The sequence below is a fragment of the Orbicella franksi genome, chromosome 3 (genome assembly GCF_964199315.1).
Source record: "Orbicella franksi chromosome 3, jaOrbFran1.1, whole genome shotgun sequence".
Lineage (NCBI taxonomy): Eukaryota > Metazoa > Cnidaria > Anthozoa > Scleractinia > Merulinidae > Orbicella > Orbicella franksi.
Genome location: NC_138147.1, coordinates 8656019 through 8680000, shown reverse-complemented (window position 1 = coordinate 8680000; position 23982 = coordinate 8656019). Strand labels below are relative to the sequence as shown.

The 23982-nt window shown below is 41.0% G+C and overlaps 3 protein-coding genes across 4 annotated transcripts in view; all 3 read left to right on the top strand.

Moving 5' to 3' along the window:
- LOC145481083 (uncharacterized) overlaps positions 1-23982 on the top strand; it is a 61015-nt gene that overhangs the window by 4913 nt on the left and 32120 nt on the right. Inside the window, exons 2-11 of one of the 2 annotated variants that reach the window (XR_014048585.1) lie at positions 1076-1765; positions 3262-3425; positions 3883-4031; positions 4749-6901; positions 7307-7474; positions 8206-8346; positions 8449-8605; positions 9044-9261; positions 9926-11049; positions 11465-13507. Coding sequence is in view for 1 of the 2 variants with exons in the window: in XM_081459473.1 (XP_081315599.1) it covers positions 1141-1765; positions 3262-3425; positions 3883-4031; positions 4749-6901; positions 7307-7474; positions 8206-8346; positions 8449-8605; positions 9044-9261; positions 9926-11049; positions 11465-12130 (5565 nt within the window). In the remaining variant the exon portion in view is untranslated. Of the gene's footprint in view, positions 1-1075; positions 1766-3261; positions 3426-3882; positions 4032-4748; positions 6902-7306; positions 7475-8205; positions 8347-8448; positions 8606-9043; positions 9262-9925; positions 11050-11464; positions 14756-23982 lie in introns of those variants that run through there. The other variant, XM_081459473.1, reaches the window with a different exon arrangement.
- Positions 14895-18202, top strand: LOC145481086 (E3 ubiquitin-protein ligase TRIM71-like). Its single transcript, XM_081459476.1, has one exon. It carries the CDS (start codon positions 15400-15402, stop codon positions 17593-17595), a length of 2196 nt encoding a protein of 731 aa, XP_081315602.1. The 5' UTR covers positions 14895-15399; the 3' UTR covers positions 17596-18202.
- LOC145481085 (E3 ubiquitin-protein ligase TRIM71-like) lies at positions 19793-23031 on the top strand. Its single transcript, XM_081459475.1, has one exon. It carries the CDS (start codon positions 20312-20314, stop codon positions 22517-22519), a length of 2208 nt encoding a protein of 735 aa, XP_081315601.1. The 5' UTR covers positions 19793-20311; the 3' UTR covers positions 22520-23031.

Genomic DNA, 23982 nt, shown 5'->3' with positions numbered 1-23982 from the left:
TTGGCTCCAAGGCTTAGGGGAATAAAACAAAAGAAATCGCAACAAGGATGAGGAGTGAATACCGGTAATTAATTTCTTTTGTTTTATTCCCTAAGCCTCGGAACTAAGTTAGAATTTTGATATATCGGAATGGGCCTATAGTTTTAGTATAAATCTACTAGTCGTTCAAAACTTTATCTAAATCCTCTTCACTGATACTTCGAAAATGCCAAGAAGTGTCCGTCATTTTGTTACCAAGGGTACTCTGCTATACTACTCACTATCTATCACAGAATAGATAGTGAGTAGCATAGCCAATCAGAGAACAGCATTCATGACAGAACGCTAGTAGATTTATACTAATAGCAAATAGAAAAGGACAAGAGAACCAATCAGATTTGCGGACTCAATAGAAACACAGAAGCAAGAATCTAACAGTCATTTTTGTTTCTTTATCTTGCTGTGCTTTCTGAGAGAAAGGAAATCATTTAAAATTTTCTCCATATTTCTATCAAGTTATAGACTGAAACACTAGTAAAAGTTTGGGAAAACTTGAAAATACTGTGGAAACACTTGCCTGCAGCTGGTTTTACAGGAATCCTCACTCTCCCAAACTTCCACTTTCTAAATATTAATGATTGGATGACTGTGAAATTGTATATGACAAATCACTAATTATATGCACTAATCTTTCCATCCTTGAAGGCCCAGTGGAAGTTGGTCAGGGCAACACAAAGTAAACTGCAATTTGGCACAGAGAAATACAAAGCAACAAATTTTGTACTCAATAAGTGAAGGAGACTCCAAATGGTCTTAGAACTAGTCAAATAACTCCCCAGGGGCAGTGATACATGTACTAATATTCTAAACTTCCTTCATGCCAATTGTAGAGCTCTTAAGGCCTCCCCCACTCCATGTTGATATAAGCTGCCGTAATAATATCTAAGCTCCCTGCCATAATAAATTAGAAGCCCATTTAAAACCCAGTCAAAGTTTTATGAGTCCAGAGCTTATAACCAGCATTTTTAATTACCATTGTTCTTTTCATTGGTGCTGATTACATGTATATTATTTCTTTTTCATTTACATGTACTAGGAGGTTTTATTTCATCCATACATCGTAGGCAATGTATTGGAGGGCTTGAGGAGCTGACAAGCAACATGTCTAGTGTAGATTCCGAACAGGATAAGCAGCCAATCAGCTCTGTCAATGGACAATCTGGTGACAATGACGCAGGTTTAGCTGGGAAAGAAGATGCAGAAGATCATGCTCCATCCACAGAAGGACTGAAGGGAATCTCTGACACAGAAACTACAGCTATTTTGTCGGGTCATGGTGAAGAAGCACAGTCACCAAAGGAAGGTGTAAATGAAGATGAAGCTAAGGGCTCACAGAGCCCAGAAATAACTAATGGAGAAATTGCTGGAGGCCATGAAAATGAAAATGAAGGTGAAAGCTCTGTTGCAGAAAATAAGCCTGATGAAACTCCCGAACAAGTATTGGACAACAAACAGGTTAATAATGGTGTGGAAGTTGCAGACATTGAAAATGAAACGGTTGAAGCTGGAAAGGAAGTTGAAAAAGCTGCAGAGCAAAATGAACCCGAAAAGAGCAATGATATTGTTACTGCTGTGGAAGATGAGGAACAAAATAAAGTCGAAACAGAACCAGTAGAGGTGGAAAAAACTGTTGATGAACTCAAGGAAGGAGCAGTTTTTGTTGAAAAACAGACTGAGGAGAAGAGTGAAAATCAGCCTTCAGAGGAAAGCAAAGTTGCAGTAACAGGTAAACTGGGCATAATGTACTAGACTGTGTACGTATTGTAATAAGGTAAGGTAAAATCTGCATATGAGTCAAGTGGCCCATCAGGCCAGAGATTATCCCAGTTTCTGTAGCATGAAGCGAATGGGAGTATTTTTACTCCCCTGGATGGGATGCTAGTCCATTGCAGGGTTACCCCTTGGCAGCATTCAATTCACCAGAACCCACTGATACACCTGGTTAGAGAGAGGCACTGTTAGAGTTAAGTACCTTGCCCAAGAACACAACACAATTTTCCCAGCCAGGGCTTGAATGTGGACCACTCAATCCAGAGATGAGTGCGCTATAACCATGAGGCCACCTTGCTGGTTTTTTTTTGTTTTTTTTTTTTTGTATAAATTTCATCTCCCTCCATAATGAGACGCCACTTTTTCAAACATTCAATTTCCCAAATCATTTGGTTAGTTGAGGTAATTTGTATTCCTCTTCAAGTTGTTGGTTTGAAACAGGTTTCCTTGTTTGAAAACTTCACTGCTAGTGATGCCTGTTGTTTATCTGTCATGGGTGAGAAAAGGGGTAATTATTAAGTTTTTTAGTGGACATTTTGTCTTATGGTGATCATCATATTACACCTGGACATTACTAAGCAGCTGCTAAAAAATTTGATGCTTCAAATAACAGCTTCTAAGAAGACTGGAAGCTACATGAAAATGTTAAAACATTTTGAAGTACTAAACAGGCAGAATAATATATGTAGACTGAAGTTGTAGACTGCAATAAAGAGCAGAGATGCTTGAATTTGTCGTCATTATTGAATATAAGTGAACTGCAGTACATGTGAAGAAAGAGGCAATTGATATACTGTACATGGCAAAATTGCGGTGCTGGCCTGGTGATATGTGAATTCATTGTTGTCTTATAGGTAATCATGTGAGTGCTAGTGCAATAATTACTAATTAGAGGATTTACACCAATTTGAAAGAATTTTCAATTATAAATAAATAAGGATTTACAAACCCTTAGCTGCTTGAGCTTTCATACAATTACTTGAGTATGTTTACTAAAGTATATGACTGAGAAAGTTATAAATATGCACACATAAATTTATACTGTAGTGCAATTTGAAAATTAACAATAGACTGACCTGCTCTTAGGCGATCACATTGGAGTAATTTCCTCTGCCATAAAACTCAGTTGGCAATAATAGTTACAGTCCAGTCATGAGATTAAAAGCAGAGGGAGATACTTGTTACTCTTTATGCACTTTTGGTGCTAGATCATTATTACATACAGCTTACAAAAACCATAATTAAGCAAGGCTGCCAATAAGGGCCATAATCCATAACACCTGTTACGGCTGAGTATGTTTGATGGGCCCTTGATGCTATGGGTGAACTGGACTATAGTTGATACAACTCACCCATAAGGCAACAGGTTGTTATGTGTGTGAAGATTAAGGCTACAGGGGAATCAAAACTTAATGACAGCCTTGTTAAGTTTTCTTTTTTAACTCTTTGAAGACTTTGAGGCTGCTGACAGGAAAAGAGCAGTGACCATCGATAATCCAGTGGATATGAATGAACTGACTGCGAAAAGTGGAGAGTCACCACAGAAAGCAGAGGATATTCATGACAGATCAAGAACTCTAGGAAATATTGAGGGAAGAGCTTCGTCACCTTTGAAGGTATATTATACTCACTTTGTATCATCTTTCCCTTCTCTCCATGTGGAGAATGGGACCATCAATGATCTGCCTCCTCCAAGCAATTCGGTCTTTGGCCACTACACTAAATTGTATCTTCAAGGTACAGTGCACACATATTACTGTGTGCTTTGCCTGTATGCTAAGGTTCTTGCTGTTTCAGTCCTGTCTGTGACTTTCTTGGTCATATATATTCATTCCAAAAGACCACTAAGACAGAATTAGTTATCTACCGGTAAAGCTTTGTCATGTACTTCCAGCTTCAGCAAGGAAGTTTTAAGCCACCTCTTTGCAAATTATTATATTTTTTTTTTTGTATCTCTTTCGCTATGTTCTCATACAACCGATTTGTGTGATGTAAAGGCTCTGATGAAATTGATACTTGACTTGCTGCAGATGCTTTCCGTAGATTTATAATGTTGCTTTTAACCCTGAATAGGAAGACGTTGCTGTTAGATCACGGACAATTTGGTACACAGATGAAGTGGAAGACACCCCATCAAAACCTGACAGTGCAGCGACTGAAGAGACCGTTAGTTATTCGACAAGTATTGTAGGGGGTGTGGTTCATAGAATGCCAATCTCATCGTAAGTTTGAGCATTATTTGAATTTTGCATTGTGCATGTTTGACTCAGACTTAACTAACCAGGCTCCTATTTACACAAAATTATCGTAAGGTCTCGCGTAATGTAACCAGGATCTAGTTACTTTCTGTGGGAGGCACCATGAGTTAATGGTTACCACTTTGGACGTCATGTAGAGTAGTCCGGGTCTGAACGCCAGCTGGGTCACTGTAGACTTTCTAAAAGCTGTTCACTTTCAGTTGAATGTTTTGCACTACTCCATATATGATCTACCTTGCAGCCTTTGCACTTAAGTTTTGACTGCAGCAGACATTTTTCACTCTCTGAGTTCAGCTTGTGGAGCTCAACCTGTGGGCAATTCTACATTCATTGTGTTGTGTTTAAGTGCAAGACACTTAACTTTGAAAATTCAATTCATAGGGCCTCTCTCCACCCAGGTGTATACATATAGCTACTGGCAACTCCCCCCTGGGTGGGATGCTACATGTAGTCCCCAACAGGGTTACTCACTAACCTTTGATTTGCTGGTAGCTATTTAAGTAGACACTTGGGTGGAGAGAGGCACTGCCAGAGTACAGATTCCTGGCTGGTGATGGAAAGAAATGTGGTCAACTGTGTTTGGTGATCAAAGGAACGTTATGTTTTCCTTGTTTATCACACATAGTCTACATGTATTTATGCACACTCTATCTTTACCTAATTTCGTGTTTCAATCTTAAGCTCACCCAAAACCCAACACAAGCCCAAGGAAGGGGGTAGTCCACAGCTCTCGCCTTCAAAGAAGAGGTCAGTCATAGATTCTCTGTTTGGACGGCATAAAAAATCCAAAGGTAGCCCTGAAAGTCCGCAAAGAAGTAGTGCCGGAGTTCAAGATGCTGAGAAAGAAAGCCAACAGGGTCCACCTGAATCCACTCCTGTTACTCAAAATGGCGTTGTAGATGCTGCAAAGAGTGACACTGAGCCATCAGGGAGTGGGGCTAGCGCAGAGATTGCAGAAGCTAAAAGCCCTGATGTAGATCAGGAAACCCAGGTCAAAGATGCTACGGAGAAAGAAGGTGGAGGTGATGAAATGAAACTAGCACCGGTAGCACAAAGTGAAGAAGATACTAAGCAAGAAATAACTGAGGCGAAAGAAGGGGAGGTTGAGTCCCAGGATGCTCAGGAGGTTCGGGTGCCAGTAGAGGGTGCAGAGGGGAAAGGTGAGACCAGCACTGAAGTTCCCGAGGGTGAACAGCCAGAAGAACCTAAGGACGCTGCTAAAAGAGCTCATTCGGATATTCCAGAGGAAGAAGAGACTAGTCCCCAACCTGTAGTAAAGAAGAAGAAACCCATTTTTGGTGGTATCTTTGCTCGGCGCAAGAGCAAGAAATCAAAAGGTGATCTCGGAAGCCCTCCTATTGAAACAACACAAGAGAAAGAAGGTGGAAAACCAGATGAGGAGCAGCTGAGAGAAAGTATGTCGACAAAGCCTGCGGATGATGCTAAACTTCAGGCTGTGGAAGAGGAAGAGACAGTAGAAAATGTCACAGACCAAGGAGGTTCACCGGACACAAGTCAGACCACTGATACTGCACAACAGGAAGTAACAGAAGATATGATTAGTCCGGCAACTGATCAAGCTGTAGAAAGTGCTAAGGAAGAAATTGCTGATGAGGGACAACAAGAAGTACAGACAGCAGCTGAAGGGGAGGAGCCAAGTGCCAAAGAGGAAGAAACTGTAAAGACTGAAGATGTTCAGGAATCCGCCGAAGAACCATTACAGTCTACAGATGCCGATGGCGCTGTTGACAAAGAAGAAACAGAACAACAGTCAGTCCCCAGTCAAGACGCTCAGCCAGAGAATAAGCATTCTATTTTCAGTGGGTTTTTTGCGCGGCGTAAGAGCAAGAAATCGAAGGAGTCTTCGGCTGAAACACCACAAGAGAAAAGTAACAACGTTGAGGAGCAACAACAAGGTGGAAGTGAGTCGACAAAAGCTGCAGACGATACCAAATTGCAGGCTGTGGTTACTGTAGAGACATTAGAGAATGGGACAGACAAGGATGCAGCTCCAGAAACAAGTGGCACCACTGATGCTGTACAACAGGAAGTAACAGATGATGCCATTAGTCCAGCAGAAGATCAAGCTGTGGAAAGTGCTCAGGACGATATAGCAGATAAGGAAAAAGTCGACGAGAATATTGCAGAGCAGGAAGAAGAGGAAGCTATAGGAGGGGAACCAAGTGACAAAGAAGAAGAAACGGTTGTGCCTGAAGATGCTCAGAAACCTGCGGAAGAACCATTGCAATCTAAAGATGCTGATGCCACTGTCGAGAAAAAAGAAACAGAAGAAGTACCAGTCCAAAGTCAAGAAAGTCAACCTGAGAAAAAGCACTCCATTTTCAGTGGTCTTTTTGCGCGACGTAAAAGCAAGAAATCAAAAGGTGACGTCCCAAGTACCCCTGGTGAAAGACCACAGGAGAAGGAGGGCGACCAAGCAGTTGAGGAACAGCAAGGTGACAGTGCGTCAACACAAGCCGCAGATGATGTTACGCCACAGGCTTCGGAAAGCGAAGAGAAACAAGACAGTGCCGTGACAGACCAGGATGCGCCAGCAATTGACACCAGTGCTACTGAACAACAAGAAGTAAGGGAAGTTGTAATCAGTCCAGGAGTAGATCAGGCTGTGAAAAGTGCTCAGGACGAAATAGCGGATAAAGTCGATGGAAATATTGGCGAGCAGGAAACAACATCAGAACAGGAGTCAAGTGGCAAAGAAGTGGAACCTACCGGAACTGAAGATGTTAAACAATCTACAGAAGAGGAAAGTGAAGTTGCTAACCATAAACCTAGGGTTGAAGAACCTAGTGAAGACACAAGCAAAGAAACAAGTGGTATGTTATTCACATTCTTCTGTACTGTATTGTACTGTGTTGTGTTGCGTTACGTTACGTTGCGTTGTGTTATCCATAACATTACGTGGTATTGCGTTGTGTTACGTTGTGTTACTACAGCTATCAAATTGCTCTGATGGTATCTGCTATGATTGTGCTGAATCAGCTGTTTGCTGCTAGTTAGTTTCCATCTGCGTAAGTAATAGAGCCCTTTTTCCGTGTTTACATAGCCTCATCTAAACATGAGAGGTACAGTGTATTCGGAGAATTCGAGACGAAACGCAGTCGAGGGTTTACATAACTTTCGAGATTCTCAGTTATTTTATAAATGTTAGGAGGAGCAGGATCAGGAGCAGGATCGCCCTCGTAAGCTTCATACAAGAGGTACATCTTCTCTCTCTTCAGTTTCAGACAGGCCTGCAGGGGAAAAAGAAACATCACCTGTATCAGAAGAGGCTCAAGATAAAGGCGATGTAGTGTTACGGGAACGCATTGCACTGACTCATGGTTCACACATTCCCAAAACACACGGCATGCAAATGAGGATTAGTTATGCTGAGACCATCGGAGAAGGCAAGTGATTATTTACTGACTTGTCACACGCTCAAAAGTTCATTTCTCTTTACTAATTTAATACATTTTTTGGAATTTTATTTTTAAGAATTTAGTAGTAAATCGAGGCACTGAGTTATTATGCATGTACGGTCTTAGTCTGTGCGTGGCTAGCCCCGATCGCTTCACTGTTGCAAATTTTTCAGTTCCGCGCTCGCCGAATGTTTTTTTCCGTCCTCGCCGGGAGCCTGTTCGCAGGCTAGTGCGTGGCAAGAAGACTGTGATCGAGACTTTGTCTCCTCGTTGACGATTTTTTCTTTAATTATTGTCGTCACTGTTCTATTTGAAAAATGCGTTGGTGTTATAAGGAGTAGATAGACTTTGATCATTCTCGGGAATAATTAAGTAAACTAACGTGAAAGCATCGTATATTTGTTCGAGGATATTTTTTCTGTCGCGAGAAGGAAGCAGATTTTCGGGAGAGAATTTTGATGAAAACACATTAGCTTTGAGGAAGAGATTACGCCCACAGTCAAATATCTGAGCATATGTAAACAGTAGCTTCCATTTGGCGCCAAAATATGCTCGGATATTTGTCCGCGGACAATATCTGTTACGAGAAGCGAACAGTTTTTCGAGAGAATGAAAAAGTGTGATGTGAATTTTACCGTGTTCCGTGAGACGTTTAGACCAATAGCGCGTGCAACAAAAAAAGTATTATTATAACTCATTCCATCTTACCATTTTATTAGGCGGTCGAGAAGTCGAGGTGATTGGCACACCAGAACGAGTCTCTGAAGCAACCAATCAGAAAGGCAAAACGCCTCCTGATCACCGCGTGTCATGCCGGGATCTGGGAGACGCTGATCACGAGGGATGGCTTACTAAGAAAGGTAAGTACGTAGCAGAGGGGTGGGGAGGGTGGTAGTACTAATAAAGTCATGTGACTTGGAGCGACTCCAAAATTTTTTAACCTATGTTGTATGTTTTTCCAGGAGGGCCTCTGTTCTTTTCTAGCTGGAAGCCCAAGTGGGTAGTTTTGAAGGAAGGAAAACTGTATTACTTTAAAACTTCCTTTGACCCCGAAGCCGGTGGAGTTATTAACATGGAAGGAGTGACTGTTGCTCCAGCACCTGAAACGAAGAAGAACTTGTAAGTTCATTCATCACACGTACTTGCTTGATTCCCCACGAAAACAATACACCAGCTTTCCACTAGTGACGTGAAAATGTTGCTGCTTACCGGGAAAATTGGGAAAGCATAAAAAGTTCGTAGCTTTTTTCGTTTACACAATCGACCAAATTCCCGACATTTTTTCAATCTAGTAGACTGGCGCGTAGCCAAATCTCGCGCATGCTTATTACGTTTTTCCGCTCTGAAGGTTCGTTGCCGTCGGAAGCATGTTTGACCTGTCGTCAACCTCGTTCCCAGGGTCTCTCTTGTTCCCGCCCTTGTTTCTCACGGGAAGATGAGAGACACTGGGAACGAGGTTGGCCTGTCGTTTCAAACCGCCCCTAAACCAGCTCTATTCTAGATAAGGGGTGTACTTTCATTTTGTTAGTTTGTAACTTTTTTTCTTTTTCCTCACAGCTGTTTCAAATGTGAGCAGCCGGGCCCCAAACCTCAGGTGTCACTCTTTAAGGCGGACAGTAAAGAAGACATGGAAAAATGGCTGACGGTGTTAACGGCTGCTTCTAAGGGAGAAGTCATACACAAAACAAAACAGCACCATCTGACGCCCATGGGTGAAATCGCCATGCGAAAAAAGTCAGGATCCATTTCAACACAGCGGACCAGTTCAGTTCTTGGTCAGTATTTAGGGTTTGGTTCTTTCGCTGTTTAATTGATTAATTAAATCCCTCAGCTGTTGTTTGGGTCACATGGTGCTTCAGCTTTATTGTCGTGAGACTCCTGGTATGACGAACCAAATCACAGCCAAACCGAGGATGGAAATAATATATCTACCATGCTCCTAATTGCCTCAAAAGTGTGGCTTGCAAACATATTTCTAATAAAGAGCATTTTTCTCGTGACGTCAGGGCAGCCATATTGGTGTTCCAAAACAATGAAACGGCGGCCACGTTGGTATACCAAACCGACCCTGTGGGAGTTGAACTCTTTTCTCATGTAAACAATTCCCTTTGTTTCAATAAATTTGCATGTGTACTGGCCACGTGAGTGGAAATGCTCTATATTTTCTCCATGATTTCTTATTTATTATTGTTACTACGTTGTAGTCCTTCTTTGCAACTGAACTGAGATTGTAAGAGATTCTGCGCGAATTGATGATGTATACTCTTCTTTTGCGTGACGATTTGGCTTGAAATTTCCATGTAGTTAAGCGTCCCTTTCCAAACTCTACAACATGGTTAGCAGTGTTGGTTAATCGAAAAAATTTGAAACCGATCACTGCGTTTATACAACCTCTCAACTTAATTTGAGGTAACGCATCTGGTGTCATTTCAATTGTAGCTGTTGGAGGACGCCACGACTTTTTAGAAGACGAGGAAGACTTGAAAGCAACACGAAGGAGGTCTACATCAGGCTCTCTGTCGAGATCACCCGAAAAAACGGAAGGGAAAGACAAACGACCGTCCGTGTCCAGTGGCACGCATCCAGTCGTTACTGAGACACACCCGGTACCTGAAGACACACGGCCAATACTTAGTGACACACAGGAGGCGTCTCAACCATCTGAAGACAAACCAGAAGAAACGAGCAAAAGTAGTGAAAGCGAGATGACTGAAAAGCCTGTCCCTGTGGTGGATGAGGTTTTAGTGAATAGTGAAAAGATAGCGGTTGAGTCTGTGCCTGTTATTGAAGTGTCTGACCAACAAGATACACCCGCTGTAGAAAGTTCCAGCGACACTGCCCAAGAAGTTGCATCTTCGCACGAGGAGGAAGAAGGAAGTAAAGGGCAAGCTAGTGTTTCCGTGGAGGTGACGGCTGAAGCTGAAAGCGCACAGCCGGAGCAGGAATCAGCTCCAGACGTTTCGGACTCTACAGTTGATGAAACAGACGGGACTGTAAGCACAGTGACGACCGAAAGCTCACTTACCGTTGTAGAGACAGTAAAATCCACTTCCGTTATTTCAGAAAAAGTCGAGACAGTAGTATCAGTGGTTAAAACAGAAGTAACAGAGGTTAGTTCTGCTCAACAGCCGTCAGAAACTGACGAATTTAAACAAGACGCGAAGGAAGACATGAAGGAAACGAGTCTAACCCAACTTGATGAACCATTGTCGCCGTCGAAAACCAAATGGTACTTCACATTAGACCGGCAGGAAACGTGGTCTGTGCCACCCGAGGTCGAACCAGAGAAATCTTCGTCGCCTCCCAAGTCCCCCGGCTCAAGATTCGACAAAGTATCGATTAAGAGCGACAGAGGATCCATTAAGAGCGACAGAGGATCCATTAAATCTTCGTCGGACGATGACGATTTGTTGGTCATGTTTCAGAATGTAAGAAAAGCGCGCCTGTCAATAGTGGGTGATCACGTGTGGGACTGTCCAGAGAGGTTGCGGGCGCTGTCTTCGGTTCATGATGGTAATGAGGAGACACTTGTCAAACTTAGAACACTGGAAAGAACTCTTAAAGTAAGTTAAGTTTCTGAGCTTTTTTTTTTCTTTTTTTTGATTTCAAGTAACGAGTGTAAAGAGGTGGCACAATAGAGGATTAATCATTTTAGATCACCCCCGGAAATATCAGGACGGTCCGGAAATATCAGGACGGTCCAGAAATATTCCCAGGTCTTCACCCTCCCCATTTTCATCCCCCGCGAAAACACTAGCTCAACTCGCCTGGTAACATCCGCGGAAGAACTGGGTACCATGTCTAAAAATAACGTGAGAGGGATTACCATGGCAACAAGGCCTCTGTGGAGGATCAACACTCTAGATTTCACCCTTCATCCTTTCTTGTATTTTTTTCCTAATTGTAACAGCGTATACAGTAAAGGTAAGGCTAGCTTGAAAGATTTACCGATATATGTAACATTTTTTGTGTTTATAGGATAAAGAGAAGCATCTGTCAGAACTTGACGAACTGCTGACCCAACCGGAAATAAACCGAGACTCGATGTACGCGTGGAAATCACGTCATTCAGATCTACTGGAGGAGTTATTTCTTCAGTACGATGGGGACATGCAGGAAGAGAGCAAAAAAGCAGCTGAGGGAAGGGAGGGTGAAACGCAAGACCAACAAAGTTCTAAATCGGGGAAGGAGGATGAGGAAGCAAAATCTTCGGAAGGATCGGAAAAGGAAGTCAAAGAGGAAACGCCTGAGGAAGTGGCAAAGAAATCAGACGAAGAGCAGGCGACTTCTTCTAAGAATGAGGACGAGGGAAAGATGGACGACAAACAAGTAGCGGATGAAGGAAAAGAGGAAACCGTACGAGACCAAGAAAATGTCCAGGACGAACGACCATCAAGCGAGAAACAGGACGATTCACAGCAAAAAGAAGATAACAATTTTATAGTGACTGTGGAGATCCAACAAACCCCGACCGAGAGTGTTTCGGTTACAGACTCAGAGCAAAACGTGCAAGAAGCAGGAACACATCATGTCAAGCAAGCACAGGAAGAAGAGACCGTGTCTAACAATGAACAGAGACTCCCTGACAGTCAAGAGGAAAGCCACGAGCAGGAGGATAGTGATGTTCAGGATACGCGCTTTTGATTCATTACAGAACAAGATAGACTTCTAAAGTCGGTCTCCTCGAGAGATGCGGGAACTGAAAGGTAAAGAGGTTGTAAGTTAGTCAAGAATCAATTAGCGTATTGCTTTTTGTCCAGTAACACGGCACATAACCATGTCAGCTAGGAAAAGATTACAAACAGGTAGGGTCGATTATTTGAATGAAGCCTAGGTAGTATTTAGCAAGGTCGCGGATAACATTACGAACGCCGTCTTCATTATAATTTTGGATCATTTTGTTATAATGAGTTAGCTTCTGTAGTTTAGTGATTACGAGTCCCTTTTAACCCGGTTTTAGTCGGCGCTTTATTCACCCAAACTGACCGGATCTATTCCTATTTAATTAAGTGCAATAAGTATTGGTGACGGGTAAAATTAGGAGACAATGTTACTCTCGTTATGTCAAAATTCTAATTATTAGAATTTCGACGAAACGCAAGTGAAATTACTTCGTAATTTCACGTGTATACCATTTGATTATCGTTCAATATCATGGGTGACAAATTACGCTTACGATCGTGGGTTTTTGACTTGTGTATTGTCGAGAGGTCATCGAGAAATTTCGCGCCAAACGTTGCCATGGCAATTCTATAACTTCATATGTGAAATTATAAATTAACGCTGAAATTTCGCGCCAAAATTAAGGAGTATTTTGTCATCCATGATATTAGAACGAGAATGATTCCTAACTCAATATGCAAGCGAACCATAACAGACCATCACGCGCTTGCGTACGCTCAGTTATTAGCCGCTGTTTGGGAAAGGAGTCCGCGCTCAACATAAACCAGAGAGCGGCGGTAATCCAGCCTAGCGCATGTTGGAAATTATGATTAGAAAAGTCAACATCTCAGGGAAAAGCAACGCTTGAATGGGAATCCGATGACAGACGTCTTCCTTCAAAACTGTTTCCTTGAAATTTAAAAAAAGTTGTGCGGGAAACAACGGTGAACTCCTCTTTACAGTTTAATTAATCAAATGATGCTTGCAAAGCAAAGTGATTTGTTGTTTACTTGAAAATAGTTTGATATTTTACACATTTCATATATTCACTTGCAAAAAAAAAGAAAAGATATATTCAGTACAATTATTAAATATCATAACTATGAATGTCTGGGAAGCAAAAGAGGTTTTGTTTCCATCACATGATCCCTTTTGTTTGAATGGAATTCATGAACCACAGGAATTGCGAAAATGTTCAGCTTTAGAGCATTCCATAACAAATTTATTGCGGAAAGACGAAGAGTATTTTGAAATTTTGAAATTTGCTATTATCATTATTCACCCATCATCACAGATGAAACCTTGCACTCTCAAGAGCTCCAGGATCAAATTTGACAGAATATTCCTAATTTAAATGTTGTAACAATACCAAAGAGCAAACATTACCACTTAAAAGTGCTGCTCATTTACCTGAATGGATCATCCACAGAGTGAAGAGTAAGAACGACTTTTTACAGCAGAGCGAAAATGTACAACAACATTAGTTGAAGGTTTGTCTGGGGAAGAAAGAGCATCTCAGCGGGTTATTGTTTTTTTTTTTTATTCCTCAGAGCAACATGGTGGGTCGTTCCGTTTTGGTGGTATTAATATTTACCAGTGACTTAATCGTTTTCTTTGTAAGCTGTACAGCATCATCATTGTCATGATGTGGGAATGAATGTTTGTGTTAAACCAGTAACCTGCCAGTTTAACCAAAGATCATATTTGGTATATCATAACTGCCGATACTCCCAAGTCTGTGAACAGGCTCCCTTGTAGTGCGTGTTCCGAGCGCGTTATTCCACCCCAGGCCACACTCGGCTTGCTCGGCTTTCCGACTATTTTGGATCGGGTAGGAGCCCTCGTGAGGTCGTAGATGAAAGGCTTACTACACTTTGACAGACAAATGGAGCAAATAACAAAACCAATGTCCTTAGCCCCAAAATTACAAGCTTACGAGAGCTGGCTGCTACACTTCTGATTATTTTTCACCCAATAGCACGCGACAAAGGACTAGAGAGGCTGTTCACAGTTCAGTAATGATGTTGTCCGTGTTTATATTGGAGAATGCATGTACACCAGGGTTTACTTCAGGAGTTTGCAAAGAAGGCCCTTATCTAGAATTTCAGGGTTTTTTTTTTCTTTTCAAGATAAGGGACGAAGACATTGGATCGTGTTTGCTCGGTCTTTCGGAGCCGGACTTCATAAACAGAAAGCTTGTGTTTTCAAAAGAATAAATCATTAAGACCGTCAAATTTGATGGTCAAACCTCGATGTATTCCACATGAGAGATATACATCTCAAATTCAAAAGAAATATTTGTATACAGCATTTTTGAGTTCTTCTCCATGATGAAAATTTTACGCCAAAAGTTTTTATAAGCTCAAGGATAAATTTCAACTGACAATATTTTCCTAGAGTAAACCCAACTGGTGTAAATGCGAATGAAGCACTATATGGATATTATTTTGTCTTATTTTGGATGACTGATACCATACTTTTATACAAATAACTAGTTACAAGTAACTTGTTATTAGCCAAGGCTTTATCAATTACACAATTGCAGAATGCAATGAAATTTTCTAAAACGCTATGTCATGGATATAATAAAATTATTTAATGGAAAAAGTGTGGAATAACTTATAGTTGTAGTTCGAATTGTGATTACTTTTGGCCTTTTAAAAGATAAGAGTGCTAAGCTGTAATTAGTTCAACAGCGAAATCGCGTCACACTTTATTAGTCATGCCAATTAAAATTACGGTCACAATCTCCTCCGTCAACTAAGAAAAAAGCTTCCATTTTAACTGAAAAATCTGGTACTGACAATTGACCCACACCCACCCATCCCTAAAACTTGTCTCGCTGTTCCAGTCCGGTTCCTGTTCCTGTTCCTTGTCATTTTTGAATTTGTATAAATAGTCTGTACCAGGTCTTCCAGGCCAATGGGGCCGATCAGCTTTTTTTTTCTTTTCTTTCGTCGCCGCCGGCTTTTTCGATCGTTCCCACTGACCGAGAGCCTCGAACAGGTTATTGTCTCAACTACAATCGGAACCAGAACCCGTTTTACTAAGCATCGTTAAGTAATACCCTAGAAAGTTCGCGTGACAGTTCTTGTGACCGGCATACCGTTTTGGTTCAGAGAAATCACGTGACCGGGAAACCATTTTGTTTCTGAGAAATCACGTGACTACTACGAGTGCCTCTGCGAGGAACTATTGAAATTCGTCTGATTGCACTAAGGACCATTTTCGTTTCTTTCTAAGTTTTCAATATGGATGTTCCAACTCTGATGCACAACCTTAAGGAGGAAGTAACTTGCTCTGTTTGTATTCACTTGTACGAAGAACCTAAACAGTTGCCATGTTTGCACATTTTCTGCCTTGAATGCTTGAACGACTTGGCAAGGACGAGCGCCCGCCATGGAAAGATCAAATGTCCACTCTGCCAGATTGAAGTGGCTGTTTCTGAGAGTGGCAGCATGGAAACTCTGCCAGACTGCTTTTACTTGAAAAATGTGCTCGATATTTTGGCAATAAAAGAATGTAACACATCAAAAGTGACTTGTGGAAACTGTGGTCAGAAAAGCGAAGATACAAGTTATTGTTTTAACTGTGGCAAGTTTTGGTGCAAAGATTGTATAAACGCGCACAACATCTTGAGGGAAAACAAAGAACATCGTGTTCTGGCGCTCACAGATTTTCAAGAAAAAGACTTCCAGGATGTTCTCAAGCGTCCGGCATTTTGCCGGAAAGAGCTTCACGAGAAAGGAGTGTTGAAGTTTTACTGCAAAGAGTGTGAAGTTCCCGCTTGCCAGACTTGCGTAACTTTGGAGCATAACAGACATGAGGTAGAACATTTGGAAATAGCTACAAGAGCGGTGAAGGACAGCCTCGCGACTCAACTTGAGACTACAAAGAAATCATGCCAGACAATGTCCATTCACATTCGAGAACTGGAGGAACAGACCCGCATTACTGAACATCGCTCACAAATTGTGAAGGATCAAATACAGCAAACTGTTCATACAATGATCTCGACTCTACAGCAACAAGAACGAAAGTTAGTAATGGAAGTGGAAAACCAGACAAAGGAAGCAATTGAAATGTTCGCGAAGGACAAAGCTAAGTTTCAGGATCAACTAAAACAGAGAGAAAAAGTCATCACACAGGTTGAGCGCCAGCTTGAACGCAGTAGTGGTGCAGAACTTGTGCGAGGAAAATCGAGTTTGAATGACTTATTTCGAGAACTTCCGCCCACACCAGCTGTCCTCGCCTCATCGTGTGAAGGGAGAAGTCTGGCCACTGTGTTTTTACAAAACCGAGCATTGCTTCATAGTCTTCAAACTTCAGGCATTGGACGCCTTGATAGAACTGCAGTACAAGCGATTCACTGTACTGTTGAACTAATAAATGAAGCCATTGCCGGGCTGGAAACACGGCTGGAGTTGATCACTCGACGTTTGGATGAAGAACAACGTTATTTCACCAATTTTTCCACGGACATTGTTATTGTCAAGGTCGCGTCTGTACAAGGTGGTACATTAGCCGGTGACATGCAAATTAAGGACAGGAAAAATGGCAGGTACGAAGTGTCATGTATTCCAAAACAAGATGGAGAACATCAGATTACAGCGGTCATAAATGGACAAGAATTTAACGAGTTTCCAACAATTACTGTTACTAAACGTTCCTTCAAGCCTGTTGGTTGCCTTTCGCGAGGAAGTCGCCATCCGTGGGGTTTAGCTACGAATAACTCGAATGAAATCTTGTTAAGTGATAAGAGAAAAGATCGAATTTTAGTCTTCAATGAGAAAGGGGAGTTTATCAGGTCTTTTGGACAGCAGGTTAGATACCCAACTGGATTAATATGTGATAACGCGGGTAGGATTTTTGTTGCTAACAGGGGTAATAACAAAATATTGGTTTTTAATCAAAATGGAGAATATGTTTCAACTTTGAACGAATCCGGATCACTTAGCGAACCCCGGGGGATATCACTAGATTCTGAAGGAAATGTTATTGTCTGTGATACTGGCGGTAAATGTGTTAGAATTTTTTCTCCAAATGGCAACATTCTCAGAACAATAGGGAAAGGTTGGTTGTCTCAACCGAAGGGATGTTTATGTTATGAGAGTAAAATCTTTGTCTCTGATTCTGAAATGCATGTTATCAAGGTTTACAATAACAAAGGAAGATTTCTGTATGAATTTGGAAAATATGGGACCAAGGATGGGGATTTAAATCAGCCAGTTTGTCTTGCAGTGGACAAAACAGGACACCTCCTGGTTTGTTGTGCAGGAAGCCATACTGTGCAGGTTTTTACTCTAGACGGAAAATTTGTCACCAAGGTTGGTGAATATGGAAAAGAGTTGGGTCAGTTTTACAAGCCAACTTCCGCATTAGTGCTCAAAAGCGGTCGTATTGTTGTTTGCGAGTTAGGAAATAACCGCTTGCAAATGTTTGAATAGATTATCCTTTGAAGAACAAATTCTACAAGGTTTAGAACTTTTGTAACCCCAAAATTGTATCGAATTTCCGCGGCTAGGGGGTGTCAAAATCAGTAAGCCATAGATAACTGTACATAACAATAACAGTTGATACCATTTGAGAAAGAGCACAATTTTTAACTGATAGCTGAGATCCAATATCTGTAGAACTTACTGTTAGCTAAGAAATAAGATGAAATTCTAACTGAGATTGCTGAAATTAAACTGATGGGTGAGGTTACAGTACATGTACCTCATTCAATCCTGCCCCAACAGGTTCGTTGAATTTAAATTCTGTACGGTCGAACTTCATTTAATTTCCAGTTAAATTCTCGCGTTGATATAATTTAAGCTTCGAACTCGTCTGGGTAATGATAACAATTTCTGGTATGTCCTAAAAAGAAAGGAAGTACCTGTAATTCCGTATAACTGTTAGTGTGATATGAAAAGGAGTAAATTTTGTTGCACTGTCAGTTTAATCTTTAGTAATAGTCACTGATATCGCACTATTAGTTTGAATTGGTTGTAAATTATAAAAAAATAAAAAGATATACACAGTTGGATGTAATTCACTAAACTCTGTTGATCAGATTCCGTTGTTTCGGTAAAGCTGGGTGCTGTTTATTATTTTTTTCGACAATTATCCACTGGAAAGCGTTATATCCTACTCAACTTCCCTGTAATTGCCTGACTTTCCAAAGTCCGTCCATGCCAGAAAAATGTCACCTCGTTTCCTGTATCTACTTTTCAGATATTCAAATATCTTCTACTAATGAGGTTATCCTTAGCAGACCGAAATTATCTAATTTTGTGAAGACACCTCACTGCAATTGTTTAAACCAGTTAAAACCTCTCCACAACGGCCACCTTGGGGAAAGAGGAAAGTGGTTGTGAACGCAGAACTTAACGTTACTCACAGGACGGTTTTGTGAATCACGTATCCTCTCGTTGTCACAGATATTCTAAACGCGTTTCAAACATTCCCCAGAATGATGTTCGTGACGCAGTTTATTGTAAACAGCATTTATTGAAGCGAAGCGATGTACATAGATGATGCGAAGCGTAACGAATCAAATATCGAAGCGATGTATAGAAGCGTTGTAAAGAAGCGTTGTTGAGAAACGATTGAGAAACGGTGAAAACGGTGAAACGGTTTCGAAAACTAAGAAACAAATAACGAAGTAGAAACTACAATTAGGCTAGCTAGAAAACTACTACAAACTTAAGAAACAAACGTTTGGTAATACAAAGACAATAAAAGACATTCAATAATGAAAAAACTTACTTCTGTGTCCGCCTGAGGGATTTCACATGCGTTGAGTTGAGCCTAAGAGTTTGATCTTAACACGATGACACATTTGCTAGAACTGTTTTTTTTTTTTGAACACGTTAGAAGAAATATTACCTAATACAAAGCGTAATAGATTTCTTTGTTTCGTTTACCGTACGTGGGCAAACACATCCGCAAAAATAACCACAAAAAAGGACGTCCTATGATTAATACAAAGAAACTTTAAAGGCTAGAAAGGAAATTAAAAACCATAAAATATTTGGCGGTAACAGTGGTCGTTAAAAAAAAAATGGAGGGGTGGCCGTTATGGAAAGGTAGGGATGCAATATGGCATCGGTTTTTTGGGGTGCAACATTATTTATATTTTCTATTTTTTATAAAACAAAAAATAAAACAGCTTATTGTAGCATATAGCTACATCACACAATCAAAATATATCTAGAACAGAAGCCAAAAAGAAACGGATCAGACCTTTTGCAATAAAACATTAGGTTTTGTCCACCCAGGACATCATGGGTTCGGTGATTAAACTGGCTGCCGTCGAGAGGCAAATAATTTTGGCCGTTGAGACGTGGTAAAGTGGTAGTTACTGTTCTCGATAAGTGGCCGTCGTAGAGACGTTAAATTAAGAGTGAATGTATGGACCGTCCCCTGGGAAATGAGAAAGTGGCCGTTAGTAGAGGTTCAACCGTATGTTTCAATTTCCCTTGCATAATCAATTTCAAAATATTTCGGACATTGTGCGCACTTTTAAATTGTTTTCCCAAACTAAATGTATTATTTATTTTGCCATAACTTCTAGTTCGAATTGTGATTGCTTCTGGTGCTTTTAATAAACAATTATTGCATGAGGTTTTTGTGATATCCAGAATAATCAAGGTCGAGGTAGGGGTGATGTGGTGACATTCCTGTATAAGAACCATTTGAAAATCGCCTGATGAAGACAATTACCCCAGTAAGAGAGCCTAAAATTCGAGTCATCTGTCATTTTGAATGAAGTAGCGTTTTTGTTGTTGTTGCTGTTTTTTTTGTGTGTGTGTATAAATTAGACTGTCCCAGGCTCTTGGTCAGTGGGGAAGATGGAACAAGCGGACGAGCGACAAATGGGGAGAGAAAAGGAGACACCGCTGGTCTCCCGCCCGCTTCGCTGAGCAAGAGCCTGGCAAAGGCTATTGTATCAATTGCAATCAGAACCAGAACCCGTTTTACTTAGGGGAGGGGGGCAGGGGCTCTGTTTCGTAATACCCTAGGGATATATAGAAGTCGCGTGACAATTCTTGATTTAGCGTGATCGGCATACCGTTTTGTTTCTGAGAAATCTCGTGACTGGTACGATCGCTGCGAAGAACTATTGAAATTCGTCTGATCGCATTAAGAAGCATTTTCGTTCGTTTCTAAGTTTCCAGGATGGATATCCCAACTCTGATGCCCAACCTAAAGGAAGAAGTAACTTGCTCTGTTTGTATTCACTTGTACGAAGAACCCAAACAGCTGCCATGTTTACACATTTTCTGCCTTGAATGCTTGAACGACTTGGCAAGGACGAGCGCCCGCCATGGAAAGATCAAATGTCCACTCTGCCAAATTGAAGTGGCTGTTCCCGAGAGTGGCAGCATGGAAACTCTGCCAGACTGTTTCTACTTGAAAAATCTGCTCGATATTTTGGCAATCAAAGAATGTAACACATCAAAAGTCACTTGTGGAAACTGTGATCAGAAAAGCGAAGATACAAGTTATTGTTTTAACTGTGGCAAGTTTTGGTGCAAAGATTGTATAAACGCGCACAACATCTTGAGAGAAAACAAAGAACATCGTGTTCTGGCGCTCAAAGATTTTCAAGAAGAAGACTTCAAGGATATTCTCAAGCGACCAGCTTTTTGCCGGAAAGAGCTTCACGAGAAAGGAGTGTTGAAGTTTTACTGCAAAGAGTGTGAAGTTCCCGCTTGTCATACTTGCGTGACTTTGGAGCATAACAGACATCAGGTGGAACATTTGGAAAAAGCAACAAGAGCGGTAAAGGATAACATCGCTACTCAAATTGATACTACAAAGAAATCATGCCAGACAATGTCCATTTACATTCGAGAACTGGAGGAACAGACCCGCATTACTGAACATCGCTCACAAATTATTAAAGAACAAATACAACAAACTGTGGAAACAATGATCTCGACTCTAAAGCAACAAGAACGAAAATTACTGGCAGAAGTGGATAACCAGACAAAAGAAGTACTCGAAAAGTTCGAGAACGACAAAGCTAAGATTCAGGATCAACTAAAACAGAGAGAAAAGATCATCACACGGATTGAGCGCCTGCTTGAACGCTGTAGTGGTGCAGAAATTGTGCGAGCAAAATCGAGTTTGAATGAGTTATTTCGAGAACTTCCGCCTACACCAAATGTTCTCCCCTCGTCGTGTGAGGCCACTGTGTTTTTGGAAAACCAAGCATTGCTTCATAGTCTTCAAACTTCAGGCATTGGACGCCTTGATAAAACTGCAGTACAAGCGATTCACTGTACTGTTGAACTAACAAATAAAGCTATTGCCGGGCTGGAAACACGATTTGAGTTGATCACTCGACGTTTGGATGAAGAACAATGCTATTTCACCTATTTCCCCGCGGACAGTGTTACCGTCAAGGTCGCGCCTGTACGAAATGGAACATTAGCCGGCGACGTGCAAATTAAGGACAGAAGTAATGGCAGATACAAAGTGTCTTGTGTTCCAAAACAAACAGGAGAACACCAGATTACAGCGGTCGTGAATGGACAGGAATTCAGCGAGTTTCCAAAAATTACTGTCACTAAACGTTCCTTCAAGCCTGTTGGTTGCCTTGCGCTAGGAAGTATTGACAACGTTAGCTTGTATCATCCGTGGGGTTTAGCTACGAATAACTCGAATGAAATCTTGTTAAGTGATATGGGTAACAACAGAATTTTAGTCTTGAATGAGAAAGGGGAGTTTATCAGGAATTTTGGACAGCAGGTTAGTTACCCAACTGGATTAATATGTGATAACAGTGGTAGGATTTTTGTTACTAACAGGGGTAATGACAGAATATTGGTTTTTAATCAAAATGGAGAATATGTTTCAACTTTGAACAAACCCGGATCACTTATCGAACCCCGGGGGATATCTCTAGATTCTGAAGGAAATATTATTGTCTGTGATGCTGGAGATAAATGTGTCAAGATTTTTTCTCCAAGCGGCAACATCCTCAAAACAATAGGGAAAGGTCGGTTGTCTCACAGTCGACCATTGGGATGTTTGTGTTATGACGGTAAAATCTTTGTGTCCGATTCTGAAATACATGTTATCAAGGTTTACAATAGCAAAGGAAAATTTTTGTATGAATTTGGAAAATATGGGACCAAGGATGGGGATTTAAATCAGCCAGTTTGTCTTGCAGTGGACAAAACAGGGTACCTCCTGGTTTGTTGTGCAGGAAGTCACACAGTACAGGTTTTCACGGTAGACGGAAAATTTGTCACCAAGTTTGGTGAATATGGAAAAGAGTTGGGTCAGTTTTTCAAGCCTTCTTCCGCATTAGTACTCAAAAGCGGTTGTATTGTTGTTTGCGAGTTTGGAAATAACCGCTTACAAATGTTTGAGTAGCTTTAGGTAGACGTTATCTTTAAACACTCTGAAGAACAAATTCCACAAACTTTAGAACTTTTGTAACACAAAAATGTATCGGATTTCCGCCGGGGGTGTCAAAAATAACTGTACATAACGATAACAAGTAATACAAGCTGCAATGAGCCAATTAAAAACTATCATATAATGCGCACGTTCCGAGAGCCGAAAGAAAAGAAGGATAAATTCCAAAAATTACTCGTCAATAGGGGTCGAATCGGGCCTGATCGAGGCAGATTGAATTCTGATTCGTAAAATTAACGGAATGTAAAAATGTATCCTGTCTATTTGATTTAGCATTACGCTTGTATTACACTTGTTTGGCAGTGGATTTCTGCGCACTAAACAATTAACACGAGGCAGCTCAGGCTGGGGCCTTAGATTATGTGGTTGGGCATTCTAACCGTCAAATGGGTAATGCTATGTAAATATTGTCGAAATATAGCTCACAAATACGCAACTTTGATGTTATTTTCTGTTAGAATAAGGTAAGATCTTTGCAATAAAGTGAATTTTACCTGTGATTTTGGAACCGCTTTGAAGATTTAACACTTAGATGTCTTAGATTTGGAGGAATCTTTCAAGCGAAACAAATTTCTGCAAAGTGCGTTTTCCTAATTTTTAATTGATTTACCTTTTCGTCAAATTGTTCCACATTCCACCGTATGAAAGCTCAAACGGAGCTAATGTAATTGACAATGAGGCAGCCAAGGTTGACGAGGTGGCAGCATTACACAAGAACCAATCAGAGCGTGAAATTTGGTGTATGACGTTATCATGTCATCAAACGCAGTAGTTTGTTTATCCGTTCCTAGTACTGGAACCTGGAACGGATTGGAGCGGTGGAACGCCGGAATACTAAAACTCGGAACACAAAATTACTGAACCAGGAACGCATAAAAAAATGCTAAACGCCGGAAACCGGGAACAAAATTTCTAAACCCAGGAACACATAAGAACACATAAGAAACCCTAACGCCGTACATCCGGGAATACAAAAACACATGCTCCAAGCAGGTGAAATTGGTAATGTTTTCCCGCCAAATTATAATTATGATAATGTATCTACTGTACTCAGGCGTGCTTTCATTCCCGAGAGGGACTCCCATATGAAAAGGAACATTCGAATTAAACCGTCGGAACATTCGAATTAAACCCCTGAAGGAGACCAGTCTGGGTGTGGCTCGAGGTTTATTTGACCCCTAAAAGATACCACTTAAAACCGAATAGGCTCGATTACCAGCCGCTGATCAGGAAAGGAGCACACGCTAGTATACTGAATTTGAGAGACCGGCGGAAATCGAGCTTAAAAATAGAAATAAGAGCGTTTCTTTTATTATTTCTTCGAGTGCACCCTAAACGATACTTTGACAGCTAAGAATAGTGGTGCTTTGTCATCAACACAGACAAGAATCCTTGATTTATACCCCTAATCGAGGCGA

Excerpts from the sequence above, each read along its gene's own strand:
- LOC145481086 (XM_081459476.1), top strand. The coding sequence starts at position 15,400 with ATGGATGTTCCAACTCTGATGCACAACCTTAAGGAGGAAGTAACTTGC.
- LOC145481085 (XM_081459475.1), top strand. The coding sequence starts at position 20,312 with ATGGATATCCCAACTCTGATGCCCAACCTAAAGGAAGAAGTAACTTGC.